The sequence below is a fragment of the Argentina silus genome, assembly GCF_951799395.1.
Source record: "Argentina silus genome assembly, chromosome: 7".
In the NCBI taxonomy this organism is placed as follows: domain Eukaryota; kingdom Metazoa; phylum Chordata; class Actinopteri; order Argentiniformes; family Argentinidae; genus Argentina; species Argentina silus.
The window spans coordinates 7,657,809-7,670,371 of record NC_139661.1 but is presented as its reverse complement, the minus strand read 5'-3'; the positions used below and the strand labels follow the sequence as shown (position 1 = coordinate 7,670,371).

General features: G+C 44.1%; 1 protein-coding gene across 1 annotated transcript; it reads left to right on the top strand.

Annotated features, from left to right (window-relative positions):
* Positions 1 to 292: 292 nt before the first annotated feature.
* Positions 293 to 12,415, top strand: golga1 (golgin A1). The gene is made up of 24 exons (XM_083673548.1): positions 293 to 462; positions 1,053 to 1,377; positions 2,918 to 3,008; positions 3,966 to 4,040; positions 4,672 to 4,769; positions 4,867 to 4,899; positions 5,018 to 5,146; positions 5,380 to 5,549; positions 5,809 to 5,920; positions 6,048 to 6,131; positions 6,268 to 6,393; positions 6,532 to 6,627; positions 6,799 to 6,894; positions 7,010 to 7,105; positions 7,306 to 7,458; positions 7,902 to 7,997; positions 8,105 to 8,194; positions 8,397 to 8,499; positions 8,644 to 8,804; positions 9,032 to 9,190; positions 9,368 to 9,427; positions 9,553 to 9,798; positions 9,984 to 10,070; positions 10,385 to 12,415. The coding sequence occupies exons 2-24, from the start codon at positions 1,249 to 1,251 to the stop codon at positions 10,463 to 10,465; spliced, it is 2,571 nt and encodes an 856-aa protein (XP_083529674.1). The 5' UTR covers positions 293 to 462; positions 1,053 to 1,248; the 3' UTR covers positions 10,466 to 12,415.
* The last annotated feature ends 148 nt before the right edge of the window (positions 12,416 to 12,563 follow it).

Here is a 12,563-nt window from a genome sequence, read left to right as displayed (position 1 = left end):
TGTTATTACAATAATACACATGTCCTTATTCAGTTGTGACGTTTTTGTGTGATATGAAAGGAAGTTAATAATGAATTAAAAATGATGATGACACAATCCAAAAGACATGTAAGGTTGATCTGTTCCAATGGTATAGAACTGTAGGTATAGAACTGTAGGTGTAGATCTGCGTGAAATGCACCTCTTCTTGACTGTCAAGGCGGATCCTTTTCCACACCTTCCTTCTCCAGCTGTCCTATGAATACGAACGCGCAGGAAACGTCATCAGTCATATGGACGGGGAGATTACGTGTTGATGTGTTAGCGAGCTAGCCCAAGAAAGCTACAAGTCGAGGTATAGCTAGCCAAGTGGATAGACATTCATAATAACGACCTATATTTCATGTATATTTATGACTTGGAGGAATTGCGAATACACAATGGATGTTAGTGGCAACTTTTTACTTCGTCGAAGGTCTCACGGTAAGAATTCCCTCGTCTTGGCAGCTAGATAGCTAGCAGGCTATGCCTCAGCCAACTCGCCAGACATCTTCATTGTTTATACCAAGCACTCGATCAGTCTTTTTATGCTCAGAAATGTGAGTATACTCATCAGCTAGCTAAGGGGTTGGAAGAGCGTGTTCTAACAGGCGTATCGAGGGACAAGATAGCCAGCCAATATAGCTTGCTGCTAGCTTGCAATGCTAGATTGTTGTCTCTGCCAATGCCCTGTCAGTCTAGTAGTAGCCATCTAGCTAGTAGTTCAGCCTACAGAAGCTCCAGCCTTTCGATTCTTGTCAGCCAGCTCAGAAATCACACTAGCCGGCTCATATTGTCCTGGCTTGACTCCAAGCTAATTTGTTAGAAATGCTATCTTACCTGTCAACAGATTTGATGAAGAATAAACAACTGATTTACCTGGATTATGTTTGTGGTTTTTGACATTGAATTTATATAGTAAGTAGACCTGAAAGCATTGATAGTCACCATCTTGATGATATTGTATTTGGTGATATTGCCACTTGCCATTGCTGTCTTCATGGTCCAATGACTCATTCTGTTGTATATTTCAGATTGACACAAGAATGGCAATGAAAGCTCCTGATACTGTTAGACCAGGCTGCACTGCAATACAGCTGTTCTGTGAACAAAACAAGGGACCCTGAAGTACCACAGCTTGAGAGAGGACTTTCATTGTGGGGGGGGGGTTGGAAGAGCCATTGAAGAGGACGCTACACTTGGGTAAAGAAACACAAACACTGGGGAGATATGTTTGCCAAGCTGAAAAAGAAGATTGCTGAGGAGGCTGCCACAGCCCCCCGGACTGGTGTCCGCATGCCTCGCTCCATCAGTAAGGAGTCCATTACCTCAGTGGGGGCAGACTCAGGAGATGACTTTGTAAGTACCAGTAGGCCTACTTCACTGTCAGTCACTCTGTTCATTCCAATCACTTGAGTGGTGTGTCACATATAACCCATAAAGGTTTTCCAGGTTAAGACCTTATTTAGCTGATGAAGAGATTACCAATTCTTAGAGGATTTCTTGTATTATTATTATTTTTATTTTTTTATCCCAATTACTCGTACTCTGATATCATTTTGCTGGCTATCTCTAGAGCAATGTTCTCACTGTTTAGGATATTGTGAAGCAGTCCCCTCCTTGAATGTAATGGTCCCAGTCCTCCATTAGTGCTCCCCTCTGTGGTCAGTTAAGAGCCTTTCAGAGGCTTTCTCCTATGAAATAGAGCCCCCAGGGACTGTAATGATGTAAATCACTGACATGTAGATGGTGCGTATCGGATCTCCCCTCACAGTGATGTCAAAAAGCCTGCATTCACACTTTCAGGGGATCAATATCTTAATGGTTTCTGATTTATGAATATCAGGAAAAAAGGTTTCCTAGATTACATTATTTAGGCCTGTAGCCAATTATGTTGAGACAGTGGAGGGATTTGTCAGGCCTTTATTCCGAAGTTGGGTGCAGTGGTCTTGTTAGAGGTCCAGACTACTAAGAATAGTCATTAGTTGGTTGATATTATTCTTGGAATGTGAGTTGCATGAGTCAGCCATTGTTATTTCATGGGTGTGTCTGATGGTGATTGGCATCTGTAATGGAGTCAATATGTGTAGATATTTATACAGTAGTTAGGAAAGCTCCTGTGAGTGAAGACATACATTTTGAAATGTCAGCATGGAGGTGGTTAATTAGTTGAGTCTTAAAGCACAAACTCGTGTAACCTGAACCTGTCAGGTCAGCCCTGCTCTGTTCAGTTCTCACTTGACCACACACACGTCAGCACACAGACACACAAACCATGTTCTTTTTCTCTTTTGCATTAGGCTGTTGAACACACTGTCTGATAGTGTAGGTCTATTGTTATGACAATGTATCTGTCTTAGGGATAATATTCCACATAGGATATCAACAATTCTTCAGCATAGGTTGCTAACTGTATGATCATAAACCGAACTGGCTGATTGGTGCCAATCTTTAGTTGTGATTTAATTAGTGTTTAGATCTATAGAGTGGCTCATTTTACACAGGTTCACCCAGATCCTGTCTCCTAGGGCTTGTGTATCTTTCCTTTCTCATTTGCACTGCATTGAATTATTTATGTCAGTGACAAGATCATCAAGTCACCAGTATCCCAAGTCAAATTTATAAGAAAGTAAAAGCAAAATAATACATAGGCAGATTAATTTAAAGGCAACACCCTCCGCATCTTAAAGTGGAGAGGTCATCTATAGAGAGCGGATGTCGGTTGGTTATCCATATTTCATAAACTCTATTAACATTATTAACATCCTACAGCATTTTGTAGGCCTAAATCTCCATAGACTGTTCTACCTGCTGTCCTATTGCCATGATGTAAGCGACAATGAGACTATTTGAGTTACTTCGCTGATGAGGATCCCTCTGTGTTCATGTTCACCTCCAGGCTTCTGATGGCAGTAGCTCCAGAGATGACCTGTCCTCCCAGATCCTCAGAAGGAATGATCAGATTCGCAAACTGGAGGCCAAACTATCAGGTAAGACTTGTCTGTGTACAATAGATCCACGAGGAGTAGGCTGAAGTTGCCCTTAGATTCTGATCTAAGGTCGGTTGTATTTCTGGTAAAGGTTAGGATTGGGGTTGGGTAAGATGACCCTAGATCTGTGCCTAGAGGCAACTTCTACCCAGAGCAGTTCAATCAGTGCATAGGTCTCATAATAAACATGTAGTGTCTTGTCTCTGTCTAGACCTCATGGTTTTTGTCCTTAACACCTCACAAAGGTATGGTTGGGGTAACTTTTACAATGTTTCTTTTTGTGTACTCTTACCTGGACTCATAATCGCTTAAGAAAAATCTGTACTCGAAAATTGTTTTATATTTCTTTTTTGATACAGCTGGTGTATTTTGACTCCTATAATGTTGAACTGGTAGATAGACCTTATTGCCCATGCACAACATGACCATTTCCCACGTTCATGTGAAACCCCCTCCCTCCCGATAAGAAAATAGGCGATTAGTTGTGTAGGGAAAAAAGATTTGTCACATGATCCCTAGACTGAATATATACAGTATGGGGCAATTAAGCAATTAGGACTCAAGTATTTGGAGCAATTAGGACTCAATTACACATTCCATCTGGTGAACGTTAAGAGCAAATGTTCTATGGCTTTTAGTGACCTTTGTAGGTTCTCTGATTAGTGTGATAGCTGCTTCTCCCCTTGAGGTGGTGTGTGTGACCCCTTAGTAAAGGTTAAAGGTCGCACAACCTCATGCAGCCTCTTAACCTGGATGGTTTTCACATCTAAGAAAATCATTGTTTTTTCCTCCCATTTTTTTCCACAATCATGTTTATCCTTTTGTTTGCCTCTCTTCATTTATTTTATACCTCCCCCTCATCCACCTGTCCCCCTTTCCTGTGTGTACTTGTGTGTGTGTGTGTGCGTGTCTGTTTTTGTGCTGTTGATATCCCATCACCCCACCTCCTGCCACTAGACTACGCTGAGCAGCTCCGACTTATGCAGAAGACCAAGGACAAGCTTGAAATTGCATTAGAAAAACATCAGGATTGTACGTACCTCTCTTATCCTCCCATTTTGCTTTCTTTCCCTCTCTCATGTGTTTGTCTGCTGGCTGTGACTGACAAGGGTCACTCAACGCACCATCAATCTCTCTCACTAATGGGTTCAGATCATGTGCTTTCTCTTCTATAGGTTTTCATATTTCTCTCTTTCCATGAGCCCTAGCTTGCCGTGCAATGGTTTAGAAATGCTTGTGGTAATATTTATAAGTAGGTCTTTCCACTGGAGTCATGTGATGGTTATGTTGGGTAATTTGAAACTGGGAGTTGATCTGTATGTACATATTTACATCACTCTTGCTGTTCAGTAGCTTGCAAATGTCATGTACTGTCAAGGTTTGCTTCAGATTGTGTGACACCACTTTTGTTCATATGTTTTGTTAGAAAGATGCAACCAATGCAACATGCAAGTCCAGATTTCACCATGCTTAGATGCACTGCTTGCCTTTGCTTCTTGGAAACACTTACTTTGGTCCACTGGTAAATTTGACTCTCACGCTCCCACAGCTCTCAGCTACTAACAACTCTGGCACCTATACACGCTGTTGTTTGAATTGAGGCATTCTATAGCGCGTAATCGTTGATCATCCTCTGTGTCTTTTTCTTTCTTTTACTACCCAGCATCCATGAGGAAACTGCAGGACCAGAATGAGACTTATCAGGTCAGCAGAGCCAAAATGGCGGAAGGGATGGCATCAGCTCTGGAGAAGAAGGATCAGGTGAGCACCATACCCTTTGCACAAAAATGCATCCTTTTTAGCTGTATTCATGGTTTTAGAAGAGATACAGTCTAATTGTTCCTGCTCTTGTCTGTAGGAATGGGTGGAAAGAATGGCTTCACTGGAGCAGGTACAGTAAGCCCCATCCAACACTATGAATCCTCATTCAGCTAGTTAGACGTCGTAGTTTGTTTTGATGGATTAGAGTTAGCTCTGACACTGTCATCCCCTTGTGTCCTGTCCTTCAGGAGAAGGAGTCTATGTCTGTGCGGCTGGACGAGATGATGGAGCAGAGTCTCAGCCTGTTCCAGAAGAGGGACGATCTGGACGAGCTGGAAGGCTTCCAGCAGCAGGAGCTTGCCAAAGTCAAACACATGGTAAGTAATACGCACAAGAGTCCCACTGTCTAGCCCACTACATGGCATATAGAAGACAAGTCAAACATAGACTTGTCAGGTGGATCCAGTCTAATCAAAAAGCTGTGGCTACTTCCGTGTTCTTTCCACCTGGATGAAATACTATGTTTGTGCGTTACTGAAGGTTTTCATATCACCTCTGAAAATAAGATTATAGTCAAATAAGTGTTTTCTTTGGTTGTGTGTTACTGTAGTTGCTGAGAAAGGAGGAGCAGCTGAGCCAACGTGAGAGAGAACTCCAGCAGAAAGAGGCTGAACTGCAGACTGCGAAAAAGTCGTTGGCTGAAACCCAGGAGAAGTTGCAGGCGTTGGGAGAGGAGCATCAGGAAAGCTGCAGCCTGAACACAGAGCTAGAGATCGAAAGGTAAGGACACAGAGATTGGAATGGTATTATTTATAATGTGCTTCAGTTTGTTGAATGGTCAAAATTGTAATCTTCCTGTGGATGGAAATGGTTGCCTTCATGATAGTGCATAGCTAATGTTCCTTACAGTAAGAGTACTGAGCTCGTCCCCTTTCCTCTTTTTATAATTTTTTTAAATAAATAAAAACATTTAAAAAAATATTTGTTTCACTGTGGCTGAGTTTTTGAGTACAGGTTTTCCTGTGTGTGGATCCTGCAGAGAGGAGCTACTGGAGGTCAAAGAGGAAGCTGAGAAGAAGATTACTGAGCTGGAGGGGAGGAGCCAGGAACTGCAGAGGGTCATCCAGCAGGTGTCTGAGGACTTCCAGAAGGTGAGTTCTTCTGGAACCCTCACAGCCTGAGCAACAACACAATTCCTTTACCTCATTAAAAACTACAAACTATATAATATAAAGTTGGCATACTGATGTGTGTGTGTGTGTGTGTGTGTGTGTTCAGTCGCAGAGCTCGGCAGCATCTCTGGAGAGGTCACGTCACACCTTGCAGGCAGACCATGATGCCCTCAAGCTACAGCAACAAAAGGTCAGACCATCCTTGAACTCCGCCACATCTAAGCCCTACTCCTCCTGACCCTGACCCAGACCCCAGCACAGGGTGGAAGTACTCCCAGTGATTGACACATCCCTCTCTTTTTCTCTCTCCCTGCTGACCTCCCCAGGCTGCAGTGACAGAGGAGGAGAAGGAGCGTCAGCTTCTGGACCTGCAGGAGAAGGTCGCCTCTCTGGAGAGACATCTGCAGGGAGACATGAGCGAAGATGAGGTCTTGCAGGAGCTGCACAAAGAGGTAAACCAGCACTGCCAGCCATCTGGGAGAGGGGGAACTGGAACTCCTCACTGGTGGAATGGGAAGACGTTAAGATCCTAACGGTGTAGGGGTATATCTTATGTGACACTCCTGTGTTTTGGTTCTGCCTATGTGTAGAAGTCCACTCTGGAGCAGAGACTGGAGGACACCAGAGTGGAGCTGCTTGAGGCACGCACTAACCACGCAGACACGGTCAGCTCACTGGAGTCACAGGTAAACACACCTGTCTACTGCTACCTGTTCTTTAGCCTTCCTCATCTTCACACACACGCATACGTACAAACACACTCATATACACCATCATCAACGGGAATATACCGTATATGAAAACTGTGCAGGCCGTCTTGGGTGACCATATCGACTTTGGCACCTCTCCTCCCGCAGATCTCCAGAGTCAGCATCAACGTGACTGAACTGCAGACCCTGCTGCGACACAAAGACGACTCCTCTAAGTCCTACAGGGAGAGGACGGACGCACAGGTAAGAGAACAGGCACACCTGTTGGTAGAAGGAAGCCTTCGAGACCAGTGGTGCCTCTTTCCTCGCAGGCTCTCTCACTCGGCCCTGCGTCTCTTTCTTTCTCTCTCTCTCACAGATAGCAGGTCTGGAACGGCAGGTCTCAGCAAGCGACGAGAGACTCAAGAGCATCGAGCAGCAAATCACTGACAAACAAGCACAACTGGACCAACTGGTAAATATGTCTGCTTATGAGCGATGCTTTGCTTTCCCTTGGCTCATGAACAAAATGGACGCTGAGGCTGAGCAAGGGGCCATTTTCAGGGGACTTTCTCATGTTCTGTCCTCCCTCTAGGACTAGACAATTGACGCAAAGCGGATGTGAGCGGGTTTGATGCTGAGGTCGCTCTCTCCCTCTTTTATGTCCTTCCACAGCAGGCAGGGTGGAGTGCCGAGAGGGAGAGTCTGCAGCAGCAAGTGTCTGCAGAGCAGCGGCAGGGCCAGGAGAGGGCCGGTTCACTGGAGCGGCAGCTCACCGCGCTGCAGGCGGAAAGAGGCGCAGAGCGGACCTCTGCTCAAGGCAGGATCGTGAGTTGCCGTTCTCCACTCTCGTTTCCACTGAAGCAGGGTTTTGCACACTCAGTGCTTCAGTCATGTTTTAGTCAACGCCCAGTCCTTAGTAACGTGGTATTGCATGGGTTTTTATGACCTCGAGTTTAAATTGATTTATTGAACAAGTTAAGTCATTGAGAACACATTCTCTTTTACAATAACAACCTGACTACTTGGGTGTTTTCAACTGCTGATTTCTCTGGTTTGTTTACGTGGCAACTGTTCCATAGCATTCTTAGCTTATTATCAGTTGCCATGTAATTCAATCTCCGCTACAGTGCTGGCACGGAACAGGATTCTCCAACAAGGCCATCAAACATTTATCTGTCTGTATTGGACTGTGTCCCTATGTCCTCTAATTCCTGCTTATCTTGCTCTAAACCCTACTTTACTTCTCTCTCCTCTCTTCTGCTTCCCAGGCTGAGCTGGAGCAGGAGAAAACGTCTCTGCTGCAGGGAAGAGAGGAAGCGGACATGACACTGAAGAAACGGACAGAGGAGCTGGAGGAGGCCAGGGTCAGACACACTTCCTAGTTTTCGATGAGCCAGTTGCTTGAACAGAGGAAGTGATTACCCTCAGGCCCGTACACATAGCTTAATCTGTGGCCCTGTGGTTTCTGCAGGCGGAGCTGAGCAGCAGGCAGACTGTGAGCGTGGAGATAGCCAAGGCTCTAGAGGACACCAGGAGACAGAAGGAGGAGCTCCAACTGCAGGTCCCTAGGCACCCATGTTCTACATTTTCGCTATCTGAATGCGTCTATGCTCTTACGAATATCCAAACACCATTATCTGCACTGTTTATAGACCAAATTGCCCTTAACCCCAAGATCATTCAGTTTGGTAATGATGTCCGTTGTCCGTGATGTGCTCTGACACTAAATGATATAGGATGTAATTTCCTGTGTTCTTTTCTAGGTAGGGGAGATGACAGCAGTTATTCAAACCGCAGAGCAGGAACTGGCCCATGTCACTGAGCAGCTGAAGCAGAGAGAGGAGGAACTCCACACACACCGCAATGGTAAACACACATTTACGAAAGTCGTCATCGTTCACTAATAGTTCTGCGGTGCACATATTCTACACTGAAGCCTGAGCTGTAGTTTTGATTTAATGCAGTGTTTTAGTGTTAATGTGTCTTATCTGTCTGTGTTTTGTATTGCAGAACTGCAGGCTGCCCAGAGCTTGCTGTCTGAGCTGCAGGAGGAGACGGGGAGACTGCGGGCGCAGACGGAGGAGAGGGAGGTGGAGAAAGACAGCCAGCTGGCCAGCCTGAGGCAAGAGGTCCTCATGCAGACCCAACAGCTGGACTCCTGTCAATCACGGGTCAGAACACGCACAAGGGGACACACGGGTTTCTAAGATTTACATAATTAACCCACTTCTAGTCTTTCATCCACACTTGGACGAGAGATGAACTCATCTCCCCATGTACAACTCCAAAGTCTTTCACTCCAGATCAAACACCACAACATGCCAACCTGTTTGTACAGTATTCCTGTGTCCCTTATTTGACTTTGTGGCTGGGTTGTCTGACTGTGTGTGTTGCCCAGGTATCGGACCTGGAGGTGGAGCTAGAGACCCTGACAGAGCAGCTGCAGGTTCCAGAGGTGTGTGAGCAGGACCACAACGGGGCCGTGACCGTGGATGACCTGGACCACATGCAGACGGTCAACAAAGACCTGGAGCAGCAGCTCAGTGAGAAGAACAAGGTCAGTAATGAACATCTAGTATGGGCCGGAGATCAACTTTGAGTACCACAAAACATGGGACACAGGAAACATGCATGGGTAGATCATCATTGCCTGTCTGAGATAACTGGAGCACATCCCTTTCAGCTGCTGTTGTTTTTGAGTAATGGTCGTTATTGGATGCTTTTTGCTTTTCAGACAATTAAGCAGCTGCAGCAGAGGCTAGCGGAGCTGAAGAGGACCCTGCAGAAGGAGCTGGTGAGATATACTGTATTATATATGGATTTCAACAGATTAAATATCATCAGGCTTGTAAATGATGGCCTTGTGGTCAACCTGTGCTCTCTCCCTTATGATGGTGTGTGTTTCTGTCTCCACTGCAGAAGCTGAAACCTGAACCGGAGTCTGAGGGGAAAGAGAGAGTCCAGGAGGGGAGAGGAGAGAGGCAGGAGAGGCTAGAGAGAGCGTGCCTCGAGCCCTCACCCGCCTCAGCCCCTTTCTCTGGCTTAGCCCCAACCACTTCCAACACCACTGTCACCAACACCTCAGACCTCAACGACTCCCGAGAGATCAACTTCGAGTACCTCAAACATGTGGTCCTCAAATTCATGTCATCGAGAGAGGCTGAGGTAAGATCTGGCACCTTCTCTCTCCCCATGTTTACCTGTAGCCCTAGCCCTGTTGAGATTTGTTTTGTCGTGAAAAGTGCTATACAATTATTATTATGATGTCAACCATAGCTGTACCACACACAACCTTTGTCTATGGTCATGCCTGTCTCTAATCTCTCCCCCTCTCTGCGTCTGTCTCTCAGGCATTTCAGCTGATAAGAGCGGTGTCTGTGTTGCTGAACTTCACTCGGGAGGAAGAGGACATGCTGAAACAGACTCTAGAGTACAAGGTGAGTTTATCCTCTCAGGCCTCCGCTTCCTGATGCTGTAGAGATGTATGTATCCAAATGAACATTAATAGCCTGTATACTAGTCAGTGTCTGTAAAATAGGCCAGGACACCTTTTTCCTCCCAATTGCCCTCATTCCTTAAATATACCTGCTAAATGTATCAGTTGCTTAATTTAGAATTACCTACGCTGCAGTGTGTTAATGGTTATTTTACTGAGGCTACTTTTCTGTACGTTTTCCAGCTGTAATGCTTATTGATACAGTATTGTGATGTTTTTGCTTTGATATAATAAGCACTGCTCCTTTTTTTCCAGATGTCCTGGTTTGGATCCAAGCCTTCTCCAAAGGGCAGTGTTCGGCCATCAGTTTCAGGAGCACCTGCTCACTGGAGCTGAAGTGGTTAAACCTGAAGTGATGCAGGGAGAGAGAGGACAAAGACACTCACAAGCCTTTTATCATGTCCTTCGTGCATGTCTCCTCCATCACTGTGGCAAGCAACATTCTGAAGAGGACACTACTCAAGCTTTAAAACGGTCTCTGACACAGATTCCTATGTAGCTTCTCAACTTCTCCAGGGAGGGACTGTTTTCCTGCTCTTCAAGGACAGAGAATGGCTCCAAAATGACGTGGAGAACCAACATGTCTTCTATCTGTCTTCTTCTATGTTCTATCCTCTATTCATCTTTTCTTTTTTTTTTTGGGGGGGGGGGGTCATTTTATGTAGCCTACAACAAATACATGGTTAAAGAAGACATGGTGGTTTTGATCCTCCTGATAAATGTAAAATTTCTCCCTTGTGGAAGTAAGTTATCAAGAGGAGTTCTAGCTCTCTGATGGACACAGTACAAATGTGTGTTAGTATCCTGCTCTAAGTGGTGGAGGTGTCAGATCTACCAGACTGTCATGAGAAGGTGATCGCTGTCTTAATGTTCTCCAATGTCTTTTGATTTTTCTTTCATTTAGACATAGAAAATGGTACTATGGTTGGGAAAGGGATCTTTTTAAGTGCACAATGACAGGTTCTTCTACTAAACGCTCCAACTAGTCAACTAAAGTTGACTAGTTCTACTAAACTAGTCAACTTCTCTAGTTGACTGAAACAGCTCCTGATTTCTGAAGGATCTTAAACAGTCTTTTATTTGGTTCTTTCCTGTAACAGGGGGCTAATGTAGGAACATTCACCAGTTAAAATGGAAGCTTGTAACGGTCTGCTGTTGTCTGAGGGGGAGGTGAGAGCCATACTGTACATGGGTTTGATGGGTTTGATATCATATCAATGATAACAAAATGTATGTGGTGTAAAGAGGCAAACAGGAATTGTTTTAATATAATGTTGATTAAGTAAATTATAACTGAAAGATATCTAAATAAGAATTATTGGAGGACGTGCTCTACCTTTACCTGCCTTGTGTTAGTGTAAATGACAGTACATTCCATATGTCTATTTATATATGAAAACTGTACATATGCATTGAGAACTTTATAAATCAGTGGATGTAAATGATTTTGTTTGACCTCTTGTAATATTTTTCACCCTGTACTTGTTCTTTATTTATCTGTTTGTTTGTATCCCATATGAGCTTACAATGTAAGAGCGTTAATCTCCTCGTGGAGGGAACTCCAGGGAATCTGCATGCCTTACACTAGTATTGGATTTCTGTATAGAAGAAAATCCTGTATTCTGAGTAGAATGTGATCCATTCTAATGATAAAGGTGTGAGGCAATAACACGCCTGTCTGCATTCTAGATCACTCCAATGCCCACGTTATTAGCCCCAGAGGGTACATCATACCAATGCAGTGATGCATGTCTTCATGTGTAGTTACGTTACAGGACTTTTTCAGCCATTACTCTGATAACAATGGAGCGAAAAGGATACAATCTGCATTCAAAGACAAACCACCACAAATTGAGTTTATCTGTGCAGTAACACAGCTATTGTGACATGTCACTGCATGGTGACTGGTATCACTTCAGCTGAGATCCTTCATGATCTCTCATCATCAGTGAGGACAAAGCACATGGAATAGAGTCTGGAGTTATACCTCCCTGGTAGCACAGTCACAGGTGGCTCTGAGGAATAGAATCCACTTATCAATCTATTGCAATCACAATGGGAATCATCGAGAGCCAGTGCACTCTTTAAACAGTTGTATTCCTCTTTGTGTTCAACTATACAGGAAAACATTAACAACAGATATCCTCTTTGTTTTAATTTCAAGAGACCTCCATTCATGTTGTGTCTTCATTTATTGTTAGTGCACTGTTAATAAATCAAGTTTTGTTTTGTTATTTTGCCTATGGGCAGAGTTTTCATGATTCTAATAAAAGATGCAGACTGTGAGCTGTTGCCTTTTATTTTGACGTCACCCTTCTTCTTTTAGTGATTGCATTATAGATTATATAATGACGATAGATTATATTATTATACATACATATTACATACGTTACACAGAGAAGTTATACACCTACAGTATACATAAAATGTTCAT

What these genes read in the sequence shown, in the direction of transcription:
- golga1 (XM_083673548.1), top strand. Translation starts at nt 1,249, where the DNA reads ATGTTTGCCAAGCTGAAAAAGAAGATTGCTGAGGAGGCTGCCACAGCC. An exon ending in GAATGGCTTCACTGGAGCAG is followed by an intron (nt 4,900 to 5,017) that starts GTACAGTAAGCC and finishes CCTGTCCTTCAG; the next exon opens with GAGAAGGAGTCTATGTCTGT. An exon ending in CCTCTGCTCAAGGCAGGATC is followed by an intron (nt 7,459 to 7,901) that starts GTGAGTTGCCGT and finishes TCTGCTTCCCAG; the next exon opens with GCTGAGCTGGAGCAGGAGAA.